The 22844-nt window shown below is 49.3% G+C and overlaps 2 protein-coding genes and 1 long non-coding RNA gene across 6 annotated transcripts in view; 1 reads left to right on the forward strand and 2 right to left on the reverse strand.

Annotated features, from left to right (window-relative positions):
* ZNF653 (zinc finger protein 653) overlaps positions 1–2188 on the reverse strand; it is a 14996-nt gene extending 12808 nt beyond the window's left edge. The window contains exons 1-2 of one of the 4 annotated variants that reach the window (XM_069589282.1): positions 1751–2107; positions 1461–1660 (exon numbers count right to left, since the gene is read on the reverse strand). In XM_069589282.1, the coding sequence (XP_069445383.1) occupies positions 1461–1651 (191 nt within the window). In that variant the 5' untranslated portion in view covers positions 1652–1660; positions 1751–2107. Of the gene's footprint in view, positions 1–1460; positions 1661–1750 lie in introns of all 4 variants that reach the window. The other 3 variants (XM_069589280.1, XM_069589279.1, XM_069589281.1) reach the window with 3 other exon arrangements.
* On the forward strand, positions 1542–13444 carry LOC138440199 (uncharacterized). Its single transcript, XR_011256965.1, has 4 exons — positions 1542–1644; positions 4188–4353; positions 4978–5136; positions 13095–13444. It is a non-coding gene; the product is annotated as an uncharacterized lncRNA (long non-coding RNA).
* Positions 2457–16278, reverse strand: ECSIT (ECSIT signaling integrator). Its single transcript, XM_069589284.1, has 8 exons — positions 16134–16278; positions 9545–9663; positions 4956–5373; positions 4516–4739; positions 3962–4019; positions 3679–3827; positions 3405–3510; positions 2457–2817 (listed from the first exon to the last, which is right to left on the reverse strand). The coding sequence occupies exons 2-8, from the start codon at positions 9638–9640 to the stop codon at positions 2573–2575; spliced, it is 1296 nt and encodes a 431-aa protein (XP_069445385.1). The 5' UTR covers positions 9641–9663; positions 16134–16278; the 3' UTR covers positions 2457–2572.
* Between the last annotated feature and the right edge of the window lie 6566 nt (positions 16279–22844).

A 22844-nucleotide genomic window follows, 5' to 3' on the forward strand; every position in this document is an offset into this window, starting at 1 on the left:
CAAGTCTGGTCCCAGAACAGCTCCTCTGAGCTCCTCTATCCCTCCTGCCCAGGCTCTGCCCAGGAATCTGTGCCCCACTGTCCCATCCCAGGAGCCTCTATGCCCTCCCATGGCCCCACCTCCTCTCCAAAGGGCCAGACTGGTTGCCTCAATTCTCACCCAAACCCAAATCTAAACACCCACGACCACTTCTACCCATTCATAGCCTCACCATGGCTGGGGTGCTGGGAACTTCACTTCGTGGTGGAGACAGGCTTGGTGTCACTCAGACCGGAGTTCAAGTCTCATCTTTGCTACTGACTGCCTATGTAATCTCAAGCAGGTTTTGTCCCCTCTGGGCCTCAGTTTTCTTATCTGTGAAGTGGGGATAACTGCAGTGCCTCCCACACAGAAATGCCATGCAGGTTAAAAGAAGAAACTTCCCTGAGTGTATTTTCTGGAGTACTCATATGTTGCGTGCCCTGAGGCCAGGTTTTGCCACACCACACACAGCCTGGGTGTCTCAGTGCCCCTGCCCCAGTCCTGCAGGCTCGCACAGCTGCAGCTCGGCCAGACAAGCTTCTGGAAACATCAATTTCAGCTTAGGAACCTCCTGAGGCTCCCTCTGGCCAGCGGTTCTCAACTCCAGCTAAACAGCTTCAGCTCTTTAGAAAAAATATAGGATCTGCAACTCTACCCAGACTAACTGAATCAGAAACTCCAAGTAGTTGTGACACTGGCCTAAAGTTGTATAAGCTCCTAGCATTTCTTGCCCTGCTCTTTCTTGGGCATATAAGCCAGCCTGCTACCCTGCGGAGGGAGTGGGTATAATTCAGCAGGTTCTGGTTGACTCCTGATCCCCAGAATCTCCTCTGAGAGAAATGTGTGAATGTATACAAGTGAAAACCAGGGCAGATCAGGGTTTTGTTGCAGCATTGCTTGCGATAGGAAACAAACATTTTAACAGCTAATATCCGGACAGCTCACTATGTTCCGGGCACTGTTCTAAGCATTTGGGTGTAATTTAACTCATTTAATCATCATATCAACCTATAAGGCAGAAAGAGAAAAATTCCTTCCTTACAGGTCATTTTTAAGACCAAGGTTCCATAAAGACCTCTGCCCTCCACCTGAGCAACTAACTTGGGGTTTCCTCTTCACCCGAGTCTCCCTAGGCAGACGTGTTCCTCAAGAGCCAAGAGGTTAAGGGATTGTAAGGGGTCCTCTGGGAGTATGCGGCCTTGGTTTCTGGGAGTGGACCCCATGAAATGCCAGGTGGGTCACTGGAACCTCAGGACGGTTAGAGCTGGGAGCCCTGGGATGTTCAGTCACAGCCCCAGGCTACACTGTGGAGGTTTAAGGGGATGAGGCCTTTGAGGTTCCTGGGGCCAGTGGAGACCTCAGAACCGTGAGGCTTCAGAAGGGCGGGGCCGCCCCTCCAGAGATTGGGCCGTTAGAATGCTTGGAGGTGGGTCCCATACCAGGATTGGGCAGCCAGAGCCCTAGGGGGCGGGGCCAAGGGCCCAGGAGGCGGTTCGAGAGGCTGGACGCGTCCTAGGATTGGGCAGTCGGAGCGACGGGAGGTGGGGCCGCGAGCCAGGCGCGTCCCAGGACCTGCAGTCGGAGACCCAGGCCGGCCGCCGGGGCGCCGGGCGGGGCTCACAGGTGCCATGGGCGGGGCCTGGGGGCAAATGGGGCGGGGCCAGGCTCAGCGGGGGATGGGGGCGTCTCCTCCCTCACTCCCTCCCACCCTCAGGCCGGGCCCCCTCACCCGTGGCGGCCGCTACGCTGGCCGCGCTCCAGCGAGATGAGGTAGGCGGCGAGCTTGGCGTCGCTCCAGCCGCTGCGGCGCCGCAGGTCCACCCAGGGCCCGTGCGCCTCGCCCAGGTACACGCGCCTCACGTCGTACTTCTTCCGGGACTCGAGCCGCCTCCGGGCCCGGTCCGACTCCGTAAGCCGTGGCCGGCCCCGCGCTTTGCGGCCCGCAGCGCTCTCCTCGGCGGCCGCCTCCCCGCCTGCGCCCGCCTCAGCCTCCGCCTCCGCCTCGGGCTCCGGTGCCCGCTCCGCCATCCCCCCCTCCCTGGTTACCAGCCTCCCCCGTTGTTAGGAGCCCGGCCGGAAGTGGCGCGCATGTTCCGCGCCGGCGGGAAATTTCTGATGGACGCTCACTGCCCCACGGCGTCAAAAGGAGACCGAGAGCAGAAACTGCGCATGCGCGCGACAAACGCTTGCAACAACCCCCTGTTCTTAATCCCTTGTTAAACTTTTGAGTAAACAAGAGGCGGAAGGGGTAGTTGAAAGTATGAGGCTGATCGAGGAGGAAACAGCGAAGAGAACCCGTAGACCCCCGGGGGGTAGGGGATTCTTCCTCTGTACCTTTATCCTGAATGCATTGCAGGGATGACAAGGGAGCTGTCAGTTCGGGAAAGCCCTTGAAAAGGCATGACATCAAGCATTAAGGGGCAGGGACACCACACTGCCAGAGAGAAGGCAAGGCAGCCCCAAGCAGGAAGACTTTTATTTGCTCTACACGCATAGGTGATCTCATGCCTCCACACCAGTCCGCGGACTATGCTCTCATGACCGCCCAGGGTCAGCTCTGGCCCTGCTGTTGTCGCTGCTGAGTGTCTTCTTCTTCCTGGCCCTCGGGTGGGGGTGGGGGCGGCTCCTCCAGGTCTGAGGATGCCAGGAGCTCCCCGGAGGACCCTGACAAGCGGAAGACCACCGGGATCCGGGCCAGGGCTGGGTTGGTCTCCTGAAGGCCCTGGATCCACTTGGCCAGCGTGGCCTGGTCATGGGCACCCGCCACACATATGGCAAAGACAGGCCCTTCCTCCACTGTTGGGAGAGATAGGCCCTCAGTTTGTTCAGCCCCCTCACGCCCACACGCTTTAAGCTCCCTTTGCCTTTTGTGTATGTCCAAGCCTTTGCACACACAATCCCCTCCACCTAGCCTGCCCATTCCACGCATCACCTGGGTGACGCCTCCTGATTCTTCATGGTTCCACTGGAAATCCTCCTGACCCCCTCCAGAGACTGAGTTGTGTACCTCCTCCTGGGGACCCCAAGAATGTAACGTGTCTGTTCCACCACTGACCTGAGGGGATGGACTGGACCCGTCCTGGTCATGCTCAGTAGCCAGCACAGGGATGTTCCACAGATGTTTGAAGAAGGAAGTGACAGAGGGCTGACAGGTGTGTGTGTGTGTGTGTACATACCTGGGCCTCTGCTGGGTCTGTGAGGGTGTGTGTGTGTGTGTACCTGGTCTGTGAGGGTGTGTGTGTATGTGTGTACCTGGGCCTCTGCTGGGTCTGTGAGGGTGAGTCGTAACTGGACTAGGTCTTGGCCTGGCTCTCAGCCCTCCACTCCAGAGGCGGTACCTCGTCCCATGCAGTGTTCAGAATCTGACCTGTCCTGGTTTTTACCTTCATCAATGTTAAACTCGTAGTCATCCCAGCTGCTCCTCCCGTAGGCCAGGTCTAGCTGCATCGGGTAGTAGAGGTTCCACTCCTCTGGAATCTCCTCCACTTCCTACCCCAGGGAGGTGGTGCAGGCAAAGTCAGAGGCCCCGGATCTTGAAGCCACCTGTGGCCTCTTCCCTGGTCCCTGCCCTCCCGTCCCCCCATCCCCTCATCCCCCTCCACACCTCTGAGCCAACTCACTCTTCCCACTGCCCTGACTTCCACTTTGGGCTCTCACCCGCTCCTCCGGAGGCAGCAAGTCAGCTCTGAGGATGTGGTAATAGACACATTTGTCTCGAAGCCACAGGGAGAAGGGGCCCTCAACAAAGATTGGGCGGGCTGGGTCATGGCGGGCCAGGGCACTCTGCTGCTCAGGACTCTGGATCCCTGGTGTGGAGACACACACACATGGGGTGGGGATGGGGGGTAGTTCTGGCTCAGGGGCTGTGCCCCAGGGCCCAGAGAGCCCTCCTAGCAGGCTCAGTGAGGATGCGGCATGCCCTCCCTTCGTGAGACCTTACCTACGATGTGGGTCTCTGTAGGATCCATTGCATCGGGGGAGTCTTTTGGCAAAGGCATCTGTAAGGAAAGCAGGGTGGACACTTGTGGCCCCCACAGCCCCTATGGGGGGGCAGGGGAGAGGGAAATGGGGAAGGGGGATTCTAGTGAGATTCAGGGCCCCTCTGAGGCCTAAAGACTGGGCCTCCCACACATCACTCAAGACCACCACCTTCTTGCTTCTATCAGATCGATCAAAGCCACTGATCCTGGAGATGCTCATGGGGAGGGAACCCTGCAGCCCACCTGTGTGAAAATCCTGCCTCTGCCACCGTCTGCATGACCTTGGCTGCGTCACTGAGAAGGGAGCTGCCACAGACTGCTCAAGGAACAGGAAGACCATGCCCAAGTTACAGTGAGTGTGGGAAGGTGGGGTAGGAGCAGAGGTCCCAGCCAAGGGCCCTGGAATCTAGAGAAGGCTCCACCAGGGAATCGGCCTGTCTTCCAGAATCACTCCAGTTCCTGAAGGGGGCCTGGCCCTGGGGAGGTGGCTGAGGGTTTGGCCAGGGGTGACTACCTGGTAGGTGGTGACCCTGGCACTGAGGTCAGGCTCCATGTGCCGTAGGGCCAAACTGGCCAGGTCCACGGGGTCCTGGGGCAGGTCCCGGGGCACGGGAAAAGGGTTGATATTCTTGAAGCGGGTGAACCACAGCTTCATGCGCACCAGCTTGAGCATGGGGTAGCTTTTGCGGCCGAATATCTGCAAGAGCAGGAACTCCGTCTCCTTGTTGGGCATCACCCCTGTGCCAGGCAGATGCAGGCAGAGCCTCAGGGAGGGAGAAGAGGGAAGGGATGACGGGAGAGAGAGATGACGGAGAGATGGGGGATGGGTGGGCAGAGGTGGACTCCAGACTGAGAGACAGAGAGGTCAGAGCCGAGGAACCACGGAGTGGGAAGAGGGCCAGGACATGGGAGAAGGAGGCAGCCCCTGGGCCCACTCCAGCCTGCGGGCCTCACCGTGGTTCTCCATCTGCTCCAGGACGGCAATCCCGCACTCCTGCTGCCGTGGGTAGTGGAGGAAGATGCTGTGGAAGATGTTGCGAGGCCGGAAGACCTCCTTGGGGAAGACATCAAGGAGCAGGTTGTAGACAGACAGGTCCCGCTCGACGCCGTACTCGCGCATCTTGCGCAGGGCCAGGTAGATGAAGTCCACGTGGCCGCGCTTGTGCACGTTGTACTCGGCAAAGTTCTGCACCGCCCGCACGAACTTAGCCTTGTCTCGTGCCCCATCCAGCGCGGGCCTAAACAGCTCCTCGTGGACTGCCAGGGCCTTGACTGGCCGCCTGGGGGGCTCGGGTGGGCGTGGGACCAGCGACGAGTCAGGGTTGTGGGCGGCTGCACTGCAGTGGAGGCCCCGTGGGGCCTGGGGTGGTACCTGCGGATAGAGAACCACCGCTGGAACCTGGCACCTCCTGGTGCCCCTGGGGGACTGCCTGGCCAGCTCTTTGCTAGGAAAGGTGCCAGCGGGCATCCCTAATGGCCTCCGAAGAACTGTGGTGCCCTGGTTACAGACCCACGACCAGGCGCCATCACAAAGTTACCAGTTACCATAGCCAGACAGCTATGGTAATATCCCAGTGGAGGCACTGTTCACCACGGTGATGAACAAACGCCCTCTGACACAGCACTCTTGCATCCGGTATTTAAATCCGACTGCTCTAAACATATCTGCCTCAGATGACATTTGTGCATCCGCTGCATCAATGGAAATGGACCAAATGTGCATCAGCAAGGAAAAAATTAAGAAAGTGGCCATGAACCTGGACAAGGGGCACCCACTGCTGTAAGACACATGGAGGAGGTGTCCTGTGACCAGGAGTGAGCTCCAAAGTATATCATTAAATGAAAAAAAGGAAAGTGTGATACGGTGTGTACAGTAGCATCCCATTTGTGTTAAAAAAAAAAAGGCTGATATATATATTTGGTCCTCACTATTTGCAGATTCCATGTTTGAGAATTTGCCTACTTGCTAAAATTCATTTGTAATTTGTAATTCAAAAGCTAATACTCAAGGTATTTTCTGGCCATTTGCAGACACATGTAGTTGAGTTGCCCACCACCTATAATCCCAGCTAAAGTGGAGCAAGAGGAGGCTCGGCCTTCTTGTCTCAGCTCCCTTGCAGTCAACAAATGTCCTTTTATTTTTTTTTCGGTTGTGCTGTATGGCTTGAGGGAACTAATTACCCAACCAGGGATAGAACCTGGGCCCTGGCAGTAGGTGAGTCCTAATCACTGGACCTCCAGGGAAGCCCCTTATGGAATAGTCTTCTATTCCAAGCATTGTGGAGCATTTCTGAGAGTGAGGCTCATTTAATCTTTCCAACTGTCCATCAGAGGAGTGCCTCTTTGTGTACCCATTTTACAGAAGAGGAAACTGAGGCCCAAGGAGATGACACAAGATACCTGGTGTTATGAAGTTGCAAAGCAGCAGAGCTGAGACTGGAGCCCTCAGTCCTACTGCACCCAATAACCATCCCAATATCCTGCTTAGGTGAGATTAAAAAAAAAAAAAATTCAGGTAAAGTGAAAGTGTAGGCAAGAAGAGATAAGAAAGTCATCTTTAGCGATCAATGCAAAGAAATACAGGAAAAGAACAGAATGGGAAAGACTAGAGATCTCTTCAAGAAAATTAGAGATACCAAGGGAACATTTCATGCAAAAATAGGCTCGATAAAGGACGAAATGGTATGGACCTAAAAGAAGCAGAAGATATTAAGAAGAGGTGGCAAGAATACACAGAAGAACTGTACAAAAAAGATCTTCACAACCTAATCACAATGGTGTGATCACTCATCTAGAGCCACACATCCTGGAATGTGAAGTCAAGTGGGCCTTAGAAAGCATCACTACGAACAAAGCTAGTGGAGGTGATGGAATTCCATGATGCTGTGAAAGTGCAGCACTCAATATGCCAGCAAATTTGGAAAACTCAGCAGTGGCCACAGGACTGGAAAAGGTCAGTTTTCGTTCCAATCCCAAAGAAAGGCAACGCCAAAGAATGCTCAAACTACCGCACAATTGCACTCATCTCACATGCTAGTAAAGTAATGCTCAAAATTCTCCAAGCCAGGCTTCAGCAATACGTGAACTGTGAACTTCCTGATGTTCAAGCTGGTTTTAGAAAAGGCAGAGGAACCAGAGATCAAATTGCCAACATCCGCTGGATCATGGAAAAAGCAAGAGAGTTCCAGAAAAACAGCTATTTCTGCTTTACTGACTATGCCAAAGCCTTTGACTGTGTGGATCACAATAAACTGTGGAAAATTCTGAAAGAGATGGGAATACCAGACCACCTGACCTGCCTCTTGAGAAACCTATATACAGGTCAGGAAGCAACAGTTAGAACTGGACATGGAACAACAGATTGGTTTCAAATAGGAAAAGGAGTACGTCAAGGCTGTATATTGTCACCCTGCTTATTTAACTTCTATGCAGAGTACATCATGAGAAACGTTGGGCTGGAAGAAGCACAAGCTGGAATCAAGATTGCCAGGAGAAATATCAATAACCTCAGATATGCAGATGACACCACCCTTATGGCAGAAAGTGAAGAGGAACTCAAAAGCCTCTTGATGAAAGTGAAAGTGGAGAGTGAAAAAGTTGGCTTAAAGCTCAACATTCAGAAAACGAAGATCATGGCATCTGGTCCCATCACTTCATGGGAAATTGATGGGGAAACAGTGGAAACAGTGTCAGGCTTTATTTTGGGGGGCTCCAAAATCACTGCAGATGGTGACTGCAGCCATGAAATTAAAAGACGCTTACTCCTTGGAAGAAAAGTTATGACCAACCTAGACAGCATATTCAAAAGCAGAGACATTACTTTGCCAACAAAGGTCCGTCTAGTCAAGGCTATGGTTTTTCCTGTGGTCATGTATGGATGTGAGAGTTGGACTGTGAAGAAAGCTGAGCCCCGAAGAATTGATGCTTTTGAACTGTGGTGTTGGAGAAGACTCTTGAGAGTCCCTTGGACTGCAAGGAGATCCAACCAGTCCATTCTGAAGGAGATCAGCCCTGGGATTTCTTTGGAAGGAATGATGCTGAAGCTGAAACTCCAGTACTTTGGCCACGTCATGCAAAGAGTTGACTCATTGGAAAAGACTCTGATGCTGGGAGGGATTGGGGGCAGGAGGAGAAGGGGACGACAGGGATGAGATGGCTGGATGGCATCACTGACTCGATGGACGTTGAGTCTGAGTGAACTCCGGGAGTTGGTGATGGACAGGGAGGCCTGGCATGCCGCGATTCATGGGGTCGCAAAGAGTCGGACATGACTAAGCGACTGAACGGAACTGAACTGAGGCACTACTACAGGTGATATGAGCATAGGGCAAAAAGTAGAAAAGCAAATTCTAGAATGCCCCAAAGAAGGGGAGACACAACAAATGAGATGATGCAAATGAAATGCATAACTCAGGGTCTGGGCCACCAGAAGTGTTCAGTAAGGGAGCTATTAATACTGTCACCGTCATCATCATCCTTGTTGTAATTTATGGTCATGATCACTTAGGGTAAGGGAAGGAAATTCGATTTTCTGCTCACATCTTTACAAGTAAATGTAGGAGTTAACCAGAGTCACCACCCAAATCCACTCACCTCAGACCTTCTTAATTTTGAATTTAAGACCCTCACCCATGGGGACACCAACGCTTTTTAAAAACTATGCATGGATTTATTTGGCTGTGTCAGGTCTTAGTTGAAGCATGCAGGATCTTTCATTGTGGCCCACTAACTCTCTAGTGGCGTGCCAGCTTAGTTGCCCTGGGGCATGTGGAATCTTCCCAGTCCAAGGATGGAACCCACATCCCCTGCATTGTAAGGCAGATTCTTCACCACTGGACCAGCAGGGAAGTCCATCAACACTTCTTAAAATGAGTGAGAGACACGGGAGCTCCCTGGTGGAATAGTGGTTAGGTTTCAGCACTGTCACTACTGGGGCCCTGGTTCAGTCTCTGGACAGGGAACTGAGATTCTGCAAGCCAAGTGGTACAGACAAAAAAAATAATAATAATGAGTAAGAGGGGCTTCCTGGACAGCTCAGTTGGTAAAGAATCTACCTGCAATGCAGGAGACCCCGGTTTGTTCCCTGGGTCAGGAAGATCCCTTGGAGAAGGCACAGGCTACCCACTCCAGTATTCTTGGGCTTCCCTGGTGGCTCAGAGGATAAAGAATCTGCTTGCAATGCAGGAGACCCAGGTTTGATCCCTGGGTTGGGAAGATCCCCTGGAGGAGGGTTTGGCAACCCACTCTAGTATTCTTGCCTGGAGAGTCCCATGGACAGAGGAGCCTGGCAGGCTATAGTCCATGGGGTCCCAAAGAGTTGGGTACAGCTGAGTGACTAAGCACAATGAGTAAGAGACATTCAACTAGCGCTCAGAGCAGACAGACCAGCCCAGACCCAGTCCCCAGCAAATACCCCCACCTCCTCCCCTCCCAGCTCTGCTCTCCAAGCTGGCTTCACTGGGTGCATAGTGAGGACTTGGGAGCAGATCCCAGGCCTGCCTGCCTCTTCCTCCTCCTGCCCCCACCCCAAGACTAGCAGTTACCTGAGAGAAGGGGGCTCCTGTGAGGGCAGTGCTGCAGATGCCCCCCCAGCCCCGAGAGAGGCCCCGGGCCAGCAGGATGGCTTGAGCCCAGCTCATGCCTTTGCCTATTGGACAACCACCTGGCAAGAGAAAAGAGACAGCATCAGTCTGGCAGCCCACCTGCTGAAGGCGATGAGACCTCTCTCCTGGGCAGAGGCCATGTCCCTGACGGCATGGCTAACGCACTGGCTCCACGGGTCTCTTCACCCACAGAGTGGAGCAGGAGTGATGATCACAATCGGGGTCCCTGTTCTGCTGGACCAGATCCTTTACTGTCTGGAGGAATTTGCTTCTGCATTGGTTCCCCTCCCTGCCAGGTCATTCTGTTTTAATACCTTTATTTGCATGCCATAGAGTTGACCCTTAGTATGAAACTAACTGTGGTTTCAGTAGTTGACCCTTGAACAACACTGGGTTGAACTGTATGGGTCCACTTATAGGCTGACTTGTTTCTTTTTCATATTTATTTATGTGGGACTTCCCTGGCAGTCCAGTGGTTAAGATTTCACCTTCCAATTCAGAGGATGCAGGTTTGATCCCTAGTTGGGGATCTAAGATACCACATGCCTAGGATTCCAGGAGCCTCATGGCCAAAAAACCAAAAACATAAAAACAGAAATATACCAAAACAAATTCAATAAAGACTTTAATATATATATAGGCTGTGCTGAATCTTAGCTATGGCATGCAGGATCTAGTTCCCCAACCAGGGACTGAATCTGGGCCCCCTGCTTTGGGAGCAGAGTCTTACCCATTGGATCACCAGGGATGTCCCTGATTTTTTTTTCAATATATACATACTACAGTATAGTGTGACCTGTGGTTGGCTCAATCTAAGGATGTGGAACCATGGCTATGAAGGGCCAATTGTAAAGTTATATTTGGATTTTTACCTGTGCAGAGGGTTGGCACCCCTAACCACTACATTGTTCGAGGGTCGACTGTATATTCACAGAATTGTGCAGCCGTCACTAAATCTAATTTTCGAACATGCTTGTCACTGCCCCCCACCAAAAAGAACCTTATATCCATTAGCAGTTACCTGAGAGAAGGGGGCTCCTGTGAGGGCAGTGCCGCAGATGCCCCCTCAGCCCAAAAAAGAACCTTATATCCATTAGCAGTCATCAGTCAACCCTAGGCAACCCCTAATCTACTGTGTCCTCTGGAAATTTCATGGAGCTTCCCCTGTAACCTAAATGTAAAGACTCTGCCTGCAATGCAGGAGGCCTGGTTCAATTTCTGGGTCAGGAAGACCCCCTGGAGAAGGTAATGGCTACCCACTCCAGTATTTTTGCCTGGAGAATTTTGTATTATTGGAATCATATATAATATGTGCCCTTTTGTGACTGGCTTCTTTCACTTAACATGTTTTCAAGGTTTATCCACGTTGTAACATCTAACAGACTTCCTTTCAACTGCCAAAAAAATATGTTCATGGTATGGATTTAACCACATTTTATTTACCCATTCATCAACTGATGAACATTTGGGCTTCTTCCCACTTTTTGACTATTATGACTGTTGCTGCTATGAACACTTGTGTAGTTTTCGTGTGAACACATATTTATACTTCTCTTGGGTATATACTTAGAATCAAGTTGCCTAGACATATGGTAACTCTATGTTTAATCATTTGAGGGACTGCCAAAGTGTCTTCCAAAGCGGCTGCACCACTTTACATCCCCACCAGCAGTGTATCCCAACCGGCAATGTATAAGGATTCCAGTTTCTCTGCCTGCTTGCCAATACTTGTTGCTGTCGGCCTTTTTGATTATAGACATCATCCTAGTGGGTGTGAAGTGGGCATCTCATTGTGGTTTCGATTTGCATTTCCCTAAAAACTAGTAATGGTTGAGCATCTTTTCATGGGCTTACTATCCATTGTGTATCTTTTTCAGAGAAATGTCTATTTAGATTCTTTCTCCATTTGAAAATTAGGTAATTTATCCTTTTTTACTATTGAGTGGTTTTATTGAGTTGTTCACATTCTGGATCAGTTCAATTCAGTCACTTAGACCTTTATGGTTCACAACTACTTTTTCCCATTCTTTGAGTTGTCACTTTCATGTTATTATTTGCAGCACAATTTGTTGTTGTTGTTGTTTAAATAAGAGGTTTAGAACAGGAAAGGCTCTTAGGAAATGTTTTTTGAGTGTTAGTTGTTATTACTATTGTGTGTGTGTGTGCTCATTAAGTGTCTGACTCTTTGCGACTTCATAGACTATAGCCCACCAGGCTCCATGGTTCATGGGATTTCCCAGGCAGGACTACTGAAGTGGGTTGCCCTTTCCTTCTCTAGCAGCACACAGTTTTAATTCCAACAAAGTCCAGTTTTCTGGTTTTCTTTTATAGCTGTGCTTTTGATGTTGTATCCAAAAAAACCATTGCCTGGTTCAAGGTCATAAAAAACCATTGCCTGGTTCAAGGTCATAAAGATTTACGCCTCTGTTTTCTTCTAGGAGTTTTAGTTCTTACATTTAAATCTTTGATCCACTTTGAATTAATCTTTCTAAATGGCTGGTGTGAGGAAGGGGTTCACTTCATATGGATATCCACTTGTCCTAATACTATTTGTTGAAGAGGCTATTTTTTTCTCCCTGTTAACTCCTATTGAAAATGAACCGACCGTAAATGTAAGGGTTTACTTCTGGGCTCTCAATCCTTGTCCTGTTGATCTATATGTTGAGTAGTAACACATTGCTGTGATTATTGTAGCTTTGTAAGTTTTGAAATTGCGAAGCATTAAGTCCTACAACTTTGTTCCTCTTCTACAATATTATTTGGCTATTCAAGAATCAGCAGTCAATTTCTGGATTAAAAAAAAGCTCAGATTCTGATAGGGATTGTGTTGAATCTGTAGATCAATTTGGGAAATAAAGAGTGGGACACACTAAACAACTGAACTGACTGAATATTAAGATTTTTGATCCATGAACATGGGATACCTTTCCATTTACTTGTTGTTGTTGGTTTGGTCGCTAAGTCGTGATCGACTCCTCTGAGACCCCATAGACTGCAGTCTGCCAGGCTCCTCTGACCATGGGATTTCCCAGGCAAGAATACCGGAGTGGGTTTCCTTTGACAGGGGCTCTTCCTGACCCAGGGATGGAACCTGCACCTCTTGCATTAGCAGGCGGATTCTTTACCATTGAGCCACCAGGGAAGCCCTCCATTTATTTAGATCTTCTTTAATTTCTCTTAAAAGTATTTTACAGTTTTCAGTGTAGAAGCCCTTTACTTCTTTTATTAAGTTTATTTGTATCTTATTCTATATGAAGCTATTGTGAAATTTCATTTTCACATTGTTCATTGCTAGTGTATAGAAACACAGTTTATTTTTTATATGTTGATCCTGTATCTTGCAACCTTGCTGAACTTGCATTAGTCCTAATATATTTTTAATTGGATTCCCTAGGATTTTCTACATCCAAGATCATGTTATCTGCAAACAGAGATAGCTTTACATCTTCTTTTCTAATCCGGATGCATTTTATTTCTCTTTTTTGCCCAGGTGTCCTTGCCGAACCTCCAGTGCAAAGGTGAATAGAAGTGGCCGGAGTGCACATCCTTGCCTTGTTCCTGATCTTAGGGGGAAAGCATCCAGTCTTTCGTCATTAACTATGATGTCAGCCATAGGATTGTCCACAGATGACCTATTGGGTTGAGGACATTCCTTTCTATTACTAGATGCTGAGTATTTTTATCAAAAAGGGCATTCATTATATTTTGTCAAATGATTTTTTTTTTGCATCTATTGAACTCATGTGAATTTTGTCCTTTAGTCTATTAATATCATGTATTACATTAATTTTCAACTGTTAAACTCATTGCATTTCTCTGATAAATTCCATTTGGTCATGCTGTATTTCTCTTTATTTGCTGCTAGATTGGGTTGCAAGTATTTTGTTGAGGACTTCTGTATCCATATTCATAAGAGAACCTGGGCTAGAGTTTTCATTTCATGTCATATCTGTTTGCTTTGTTATCAGGGTGATGCTGGCCTCATAAAATGAGCTGGGAAGTATTTGGCTCACTCTTACCACCATTTAAACTTTCTCTAGCATCTCCTTCCGCCTCTGCTCCACATCTCTGTTCCATTTATAGCTCGGCTTCTCCCAAGAGGTGTCTGCATATTACACTCCCTTCTCACTCTTTCCTACTTGGCTGCTGCCCCAGCCACTCCACTGACACCACTCCTGTAAAGACCCCTTGTGTGTTCTCCATTTAACAAAGCCAGTGATTATTTCTTTGGCCTCATTTTGCTCAATTTCTCAGAATTATCTCGCATGGGTGAGGCCCTCCTCCCATGTTGACACTCTTGATTTTCTTCCTAGCACCCAGGCCTGTTTTTTTAGCCAATCAGCAAGCCCTGCTTCTTTCTCTAAAGTCTGCAATGTTTGCAAACTTGAATGTGCAGATGAATCACTGAGGATCTTATTAAAATGCAGATCCTGATTCAGCAGGTCCAGTGGAACCAGAAACTGTACATCTAAAAAACATCCAAGTGATGCTGATTGCTGCTGGTCTGAAGACCGAATTCTGAGTAATAAGGCTGTGAAGAATCCCACGTTCTGAATTTATCTGTCTGCTACCCTAAGACATCATTCAACTACCAAAAGAGGTGTTCCTCTCCTCTCTGTATTCCTGTAGGCAGCGCTAATGGTTTTTTAACTTTGTTCATATTAGAATTATCTTGGGAGCTTTAAAAAATTCCCATGTCCAGGCCATACCCCAGATATACTGAATCAAAATATATAGAGGTAGGGCCCAGGTATTAGCATTTTAAAGCACCACAATGACTCTAACACCCACCTGAGATTAAGACCTTATTCTAAACCTTTGCTATTCAAAGAGTATCTATGGGACCAGCTGCATTTGTGTTATCATCTGGGAGCTTATTAGAAATGCCAGATCTCAGCCTTAATCCAGACCTACTGAATCAGAATCTGCATTTTAACAAAACTCCAGGTTTCTCCTCTGTGTGTTAAGGTCTTAGAAATGATGATGTGCTGATGCTCCTAAATGTTTATCACCAGTCCTGAACCCAAGTCTCCTGACCTAACTGCCACTTTGGTATTTTCCCCAGCCATCTCAAACTTATTTTGCTCCAAATCATATCCCTGCTTAAACGTGTCCCTCCTCATCTTAGCCAATGACATCACCACTGCTAGTCATTCAAATCACAAACCTGGGAATTCTGAGTCCACTGTGTCCCTCACTCCCCCAGTCCAATTCATCAGCTACTCCTGTTGCTTCCAAATTCATCTTAAATGCATCCATTTCTCTGCATCTGCAGGCCACCACTCCAGTCCATGATCTCTTTTCACCTATCCAGTCTCAACTTCTTTCCTTACCTGCCTCCAGTCATTTCTCCCTGCAGTGGTCAGAGGGAGCTTTTTAAAATGTAAAGTAAATTTAGTGTTCTCTGCCTAAAATCACTGAAACAGCACACAAAATTAAATCAGAATCTGCCCCTCAAAACTCTTTTCTTATTACTGGTAGCTCCAGCTATACTTGTTTCTTAAACAAGTTCGCTTTATTCTAATCTCAGAGCCTTTGAACTTGCTTTTCTCTCTGTTCAGAAATTTATTCCCCCAGATCAGTCTCTGGTCATTCAGGTCTATAGTCAAATAAGAAGCCTTTCCTGATCACCACCCCACTCCCAATCTAAAGCCCCATTACCCTGCTGCTGCTGCTGCTGCTGCTAAGTCGCTTCAGTCGTGTCCGACTCTGTGCGACCCCATAGATGACAGCTCACCAGTCTCTGCCATTACCCTGATGAATGCATTTTAAGCAGTTATTAGCATCTGAAATCACGTTTCACTTATTTATGATTTGTTCAATGTCTGACTCCCTGGGAAGATTGTGTGTGTGTGTGTGTATCTGCCTTATTGCTGTATCGTGTGTGTGTCTGCCTTATTGCTGTCTCCAGTGTGTGTGTGTGTGTGTGTGTCTGCCTTATTGCTGTCTCCAGTGTGTGTGTGTGTGTGTCTGCCTTATGGCTGTCTCCAGTGTGTGTGTGTGTGTGTGTGTGTGTCTGTGTGTGTGTGTGTGTGTGTGTGTGTGTCTGCCTTATTGCTGTCTCCAGCACCCGGGACAGTGCCTGGTATAATGTAGGTACCCAACAAGTGTCAGCTGAATCAGGAAGAGCTAAATTTCTACCAAACTTCTAAAAATCTGAACCCCTAGGCAGGATGGACCTACAGCAGCTCTGAGGCTGGCTGCCAGGATTTTGACTCCTTTGGGTGTCAGCGACAGACCCGGGGTCGAAATCCAACCTAGCGGCCGACTTGAAGCGTGACCGTGAAAGACGGCTCTAATCTCTCTGAGCCTCAGCTGTCTCATATGCAAAACTGGAAATTAGGGACGTGGAGAGGTAGGTAAGCTGAGTGCGGCTTTTGCCGGCACAACCCGGCCCGGTACGCCGAAAGGTCATGGTGCCCTGGCCCGGAAACCGGGGTCCTCCGAAGCCTCCCTCCCACACTGCCAGCCCAGAACGGGCCTCCCCGGTGCCCAGAAGTTCGCGCTTGCCTCCCCACGTGCAACCTACCTATTCACGCGGCTGGCCGCGGAATCCCTGCCCGTTCTATCTTGCCGCTGGGCGCCGCCATGTTGCCCAGAGATGTTCCGGGTCACGGGCCGCCAGGGAGACAGCAAATCAAGACCGCCGGTTTAGAGAGGTCCCGCCCCAAAGGGAGAAACGCCAATAGAAAGGTGGAAAGTCCTTGGTCCCGCCTCGTAAGGAGGCAGACCCCACCTTTAGGCCAACAGCACAGGGGACTTAGGAGTTTGCTTGGGGAAGGAGTGACTGGACTTGTCGGGGGTGGGGGTGGGAGTAAGGGGCGGAGGTGTGTGTTTGTGAATACACCTGGGCGGCCCCAGTTTTCCCACCTGAAATGTGGGAATGAAATATTAAAGGTGGAAGTGATGTGGATTCCTTCACTTGTTCTACAAATGTTTGAGCCAGGCACTGAGTTGTCAGCATTACCATTAGTGACGGAGATGTGCTTGTGCATGCTAAGTCGCTTCAGTTGTGTCCCACTCTTTGTGAACCCTATGGATTGCAGCCCACCAGGCTCTTCTGTCCCTGGGATTTCCCAGGCAAGAATACCGGAGGGGGTTACCACTTCCTTCTCCCAGGGATCTTCCAGACCCAAGTATCAAACCCGTGTGTCTTAAGTCCAACCTGCATTGGCAGGCGGGTTCTTTACCACTAGCGCCACCTGGGAAGCTCAAGTAGAGACAGGCTCTGTTAATCTAGTTTCGTGGGTCTGGGCTAGTGCTTACTCCATCTGTGCCTTGATTGTCTCACTCCTGAAATGGGCCAAGTATAATAACCTTATGTATACGGGGGTTGTGGGGAGTATTAAAAGTTTTCTTTTTTTGCTGCACCATCCTGGCGTGTGGATCTTAGTTCCCCTACCAGGGATCAAACCTATGCACCCTTCAGTGGAAGCTCGGACCTCCAGTCCTAACCACTGGACCACCAGAGGATTCCCTATGCTATTGTTATTACAGGGGACTCAACATGGGGCTTTCCAGATGGCTCAATGGTAAAGAATCTGCCTGCCTACACATGAGATACGGGTTCTATCCCTGGGTCGGGAAGATCTCCTGGAGGAGGAAATGACAATCCACTTCAGTATACTTGCTGAGGAAATCCCATGGACAGAAGAGTCTGCCGGGCTACAGTCTATGAGGGTGCAAAGAGTCAGAAATGATTGACCATGCACACACATGTACACACACACACACACACACACACACACACACACACACTGGGTACAAGGGGCAACTGCAAAGGCCCTTTATGATTGGCTGGAATGAACAGGGGAATATGAGGTCAGAGTGGTGTGAGGGGCTCCTGGGCTGCTCCCAGAAAGCCCTGGTTTTAGGCTAACAACCCAAATAGCACAAAATAAGGGGGGTTGGCAGTAGTAGAGGCTCCCGGAGAGGATAGTTCTCCGCTCCCATAAAGCTACTTTTGCAAGCCCTTGGCCTCCATGAAGCAGGGCGCAGACGGGGACAGAAAGATGCAGCCATCCTTAGGATGCCTCAGCGACTCTGCAGCCCCAAAACATCTGTCTCGCCAAGATTCCTGTGATTGGCCAGCCTAAGAGGGGCTGCAGCCAATCAACTGCCGGTCCAGGAGGGCTGGCGCAACCCCGCCCTAGCACGTTGACAGCCACGTGGGCAGCCGCTGGGCGTACTACTGCCCTCTGCTGGGCATGCCAATCCCTGAGTAGGTGGAGTTCCCTCTGCTCAACTGGGCTGTGGGTGAAGAAGGCTCGAAGGGGCGGGCGGTGGTGGGCTCACCAATGTGGTCACAGCCTTAACTGCCCTCTGTGTTTCTCTTCCTCCTGAGGCAGATGCGGCTCTCCTTATTTATCCTTCCACAAGCAGTTGATTCAAACACAGGCATTTATACATATATTTTGTTATTAAAAAAAAACACAGCATAATAATATGTGTGAAGCCCTTATGTAGACCCTTAAACATGCAATTATCAAAATAACTGGAAGAAAATAGCAGCTTCGAAGTGGAGGATCCTGGCAGGCATCACTTTAACCAAGGGACCAACATTAACATCACCAGCAATGAGTCATAGTGACATCATTAGCCCGTGGTACGGGAAGGGAACATCACTTTTCTGGTATTCTTTCCAGGAATTCAAAATCTCCAGTCTAATAAAGAAAAACCAAACTGAAAGACAGGCTATAAAATTACTGACCAGTACTCTTCAAAAGAGTCAAGGTCAGGAAAGACTGAGGGACTATCACAGGCAAAGGAGTCTAAGAAGATATGACAACTAAATGCAATGAGGGACCCTGGATTGGGTTCTGAAACAGAAGAAGAACATGAGTTAAAAAAACTGGAGAAATCCAAACCAAGTCTGTAGTTTATTAACAGTATTGTGCCAAGGTTAGTTTCTTAGTTTTGATAAATGTACTATGGTTATGTAAGATGTTAACAGCCAGGGCAGCAGGGTGAAGGGTATTTGGGAACTCTCTGTGCTATTTTTTGCAACTTTTCTGTAAGCCTAAATTTATCTCCAAATAAAAAGTTAAAAACAGGGCTTCCCTGGTGGTCCAGTGGACTCCACTCTTCCACTGCAGGGGGCACAGATTTGATCCCTGGTGGAGAAGTTCCATATGTCTTGCAGTGTGGCAAAACAAAAAACAAAACAAAAGTTAAAAACAACCAGGACTACTGAAGCAGGCACTATTAATATACCCATTTTCCAGAGGAGGAAACTAAGGCACAGAGAGGTTAAGACTCCTGTCCTAGGTCACACAGCCAGTAACCACCAGGGCGTGTCCCAAACCCATGGAATATGGATCCAGAGCCCCCCACTCTTAACCACAGCACCATACTGCCTTTCTTTTACTGAAACAAAGTGCTCATATTCTGCCATCATCTTTGACTCTCACCTGTTCCATGTTGACAGATCTACAGTGTGACTTGTTTTTAAAAGGCCCCTGCAAAAAATCACTTTACGCCTACACAAATTCGTTGTTAAGAATATTCTAAAAAAGAGATTTGGTGGCTCAGAAAATATATTAGATAGTCATGCCTTTCCAGAAAACAGAACCAATAGAAAAAATACATATATGTGTATATATTGGGTTGGCCAAAAAGTTCATACGAGAACTCCGAATGAACATCTTGGTCAACCCAATGTACGTATATGAGAGAGAGGGAGGAAGAGAGACAGATTTATTATGTGTCTATAGACTAAAGACCTGCAGTTGGCAAGCTGGAGACCCAGGAGAATAGATAATGTAGTTCAAGTCCAAGAACAAAGGTCTGAGGATCTGGAGAGCCAACAGTATAAGTTCTGTCTGAGAACTGGCAGCCTTGAGACCCAAGAAAAGCTGATATTTCAGTCCAAAGGCAGGAAAAGAACCATGTCCCAGTTCAAGGCAGTTGGGGAGGAAGAGTTCCTTCTTACTGGATGGAGGGGGAGATCAGGTATTTTGTTCTATTCTAGCTTCCAACTGATCGGATGAAGTCCATCCGTATTGAGGAGGGCAATCTGTTTTACTCAGTCTGCAAATTCAAATTTTATCTCATCCAAAAACACCCTCATAGGCACACCCAGAATAACATTTGACCAAGTATCTGGGCACCCCTTGGCCCAGTTGACCTCACATGTAAAATCAGTCACCAGAAAAGGTAAGGACACTTATCATCTTGAAAGCTACGGACCAACTGCCATACCTATCGAAGACGTTCCCTAAGTCTCCCAGCATTGTGCATTGTCAGGTGTTAAGATTTTTGCCAATCTGGCCCACTTTTTTAGAAAGGTCTCTTAGGGACTCCCTGGCTTCCCAGGTGGTGCTAGTGGTAAAGAACCCACCTGCCAGTGCAGGAGATGTAAGAGTCACAGTTTCGGTCTCTGCGTGGGGAAGATCCCCTGGAGAAGGAAATGCAACCCGCTTGAGTATTCCTGCCTGGGAAATCCCATGGACAGAGGAGCCTGGTGGGCTACAGTCCATAGGGACTTCCTTGGCGGTCCAGTGGCTAATAATCCGTGCTCCTAATGCAGGGGGCCCAGGTTCCATTTCTGATCAGGGAACTAGATCCTGCACGCAGCAACTAAAAGACCACGCGTGCCTCAAGGAAATCAAGCATACCACAACTAAGTAAATAACTAAATACTAAAAAAAAAAAAAAGTTATCTTGTTAAACCAGATGCTCTTCCTACAAAGCATCTTTTTGCAAAGCTCAAGGCTGGACGACGGAGTCGGCAACTGTAGAAAGGCCTGGGATAACCCCAGCCTGTGCCCCAATCCTCTCTTCACCCTTTTGGGGAGTCTTTTGGGGAGTGCTGGAATGAAAATGAGAAGGGGACCCCATCTCAACTGTCCTCAGTCCAAGAGGATCTGGGCAATTATGCCCTTCCTTTGTGAGTGGTTAAGCACCAACATTTCAAATTCATGTGGGTTCAAGTCCTGGCTCACTGATTTCAATTCCATTTACTAAGCATTGTCTGCTGTGTGCAAACCCTCTCCTGGGTATTAGGGATAAAACAATGAACAAAACAAGCAAAGCTCTGCCTTTGTGGAGTTTCTGTGCAGGATGAGAGGTAATAAGCAAGAAGGAGATGACAAGGAAAAGAAAGTAAGAAATGGAGATAAAGAGTAGGGGTGGGGGGGGCTTCTTTTCAAATTTTTTTGGCTGCGCTGGGTCTTCGTAGCTCCTCAGGCTTTTCTCTAGTTGCGATGAGCAGGGGCTACTCTCTAGTTGCAGCATACAGGTTCCTTACTGCTGTGGCCTCTCTTATTGCAGAGCACAGGCTCTAGGGCATGCGGGCTTCCGTAGCTGTGGCCCTTGGGCTTAGCTGCATCTTGGGCATGTGGGATCTCAGTTCCCTGACCAGGGATCGAACCCGTGTCCCCTGCACTGGCAGGCACATTCTACACTGTACCACCAGGGAAGGCTGGGCAGGGGGTGTGGTGGGGAGCTTTTTAAAATCACTTACTCAAATGGAAGCTTTTATGGAGGTGAACATACTCACTGCCGGGTGCAAACCCTTAATGAAACAGCACACTCCTTGCCCATCTTCTCACAGTCTGGGGGTGGGCGATGCTATTATTTCAGACCAGGTGGTCAGGGAGGGCCTCTCTGAAGAGGGGACAGCTGAGAAGAGGAAATGAGGGAGAGGGCACACAGACATCTTGTGGAAATGGGTCCAGGTGGAAGGGTCTACAAAGTTGAGAACATGCTTGGGCACCTAAGAAATATGCGTGGAAGGATCTGGAAGCAGCAGGAGCAGTGTGACCCTGGGAGACTGACCTGGTTTCTCTGAATCTTGGGTTTCTTTATTTATAAAAAGAGTCTAAGGGACTTCCCTGGAGGTCCAGTGGTTACGACTCTGTGTTTCCAATGCAAGGGGTTCGGATTTGATTCCTGGTTAGGGAACTAAGATCCCACATGCTGTGAGGCGAAAAAAAAAAAAAAAAAAGTCTAAGACTTTCCACCCCAAGAGGGTGGATATGACAGTGAAATTTTAATCTTAAATCTCACTTAAGAGATTAAATCTCTTAAATCTCACTTAAGAGATTAAATCTCTTAAATGAGGTTGCGCCTGGAAGGGTGTCTGGCATGGAGTGAGCCCTCCAGAAACAGGAGCCATTTGGGGAGGGGAAAGTTAGGTGCGGGGTGGGCTGGCAGCCTCAAAATTGCCAAGACAGGCAAGTGTAGGGAGAAAGGGCTGAGTCTCCTGGAGACAGGAACAGAGGTGTGTGTGTGTGTGTGAGAAAGAGAGAGAGAGAGACAGTTCTGACAGAAAGTTTCTAGGCTCTCCTAAGATTAAGGAAAGACAGAACTTTTCTTTCATGACTGTTATGGGACTCTTCTGGCAACTATGACTTACAAAACCCATCCTTCCCATTTAAGTGGCAAACTGAGGCACAGAGGGGCTGCTGGCCTGGAAAGCGCCACCTAGGAGCTGCACGTCGAGCGGCCAGTGATGAGGGAGTCCTCTAAGACGGGCCTCGGGATGGGGTTCCGTCCCTTCTCTCCGCCTCTAGCCCCATCCATCAGACATAGGCAGGGATACAGAGGAAAAACGATGACCGAGAGGCGTGAAACAGAGACACAAAGGCGGAAAGATGACAGGGAAGACATGGGGACAGAGAGAAAGAGACAGTGAGACAGGCAAATTCATAGAGACGCAGAGACAAAGGCTGTGACAGAAAAAGGCTAGGCGACGCAGAGAAACGGATACAGAAAGACCAAAAGGCACAGCAAGAGATAAAGACACCGACCCAGAACTGGAGGGACAAATGAACCCAAAACGGAATGCCCCCTAGGGAGACCCCGGGCTGCCCCGTCTGCGGGGCTGCCAAGTGCTCCCCCACCCCGCCCCCGTCGTGCCTGGGCCGTGACTTCAGAGCCAGCGCGGATTCTATAAATGGCCAAGCGGCCGCGGGCTGGGGGCGGGGCCGAGTGAGTCAGCGCGTGGCGTCAACGCTGCCCGGATGCCGCCAGGCCCCGCCCCCACCCTCCTGATCCGCCAGGGGGCGCCGCCCCGAGCTCGGCCAAGGTCTTCGCATGCGCAGTAGCGACCTGTGGCCCGCCGAGGACCGCTCAGCTTGGGCAGGGTCTCCGAATCTGTGCGGAGTCGTCCTCGCTCCACCACAGTCGAGCTGTGTGACTGAGGGCAGTCGGCTTCACCTCTCTGTGCATCGCTTAGACCCACACATCATACGGCTGCTGTGAGGAATGAGTTAACAGATCCAAAGCACTCAGTACT

The sequence above is a fragment of the Ovis canadensis genome, chromosome 5, assembly GCF_042477335.2.
Source record: "Ovis canadensis isolate MfBH-ARS-UI-01 breed Bighorn chromosome 5, ARS-UI_OviCan_v2, whole genome shotgun sequence".
In the NCBI taxonomy this organism is placed as follows: Eukaryota; Metazoa; Chordata; class Mammalia; order Artiodactyla; family Bovidae; genus Ovis; species Ovis canadensis.

Excerpts from the sequence above, each read along its gene's own strand:
- ECSIT (XM_069589284.1), bottom strand. The coding sequence starts at position 9,640 with ATGAGCTGGGCTCAAGCCATCCTGCTGGCCCGGGGCCTCTCTCGGGGC. Across the intron at positions 4,020-4,515 it reads CCAGGGTCACCACCTACCAG|ATGCCTTTGCCAAAAGACTC; the intron begins GTAGTCACCCCT and ends CTTTCCTTACAG. Across the intron at positions 2,818-3,404 it reads CGAGTTTAACATTGATGAAG|TGGAGGAAGGGCCTGTCTTT; the intron begins GTAAAAACCAGG and ends CTCTCCCAACAG.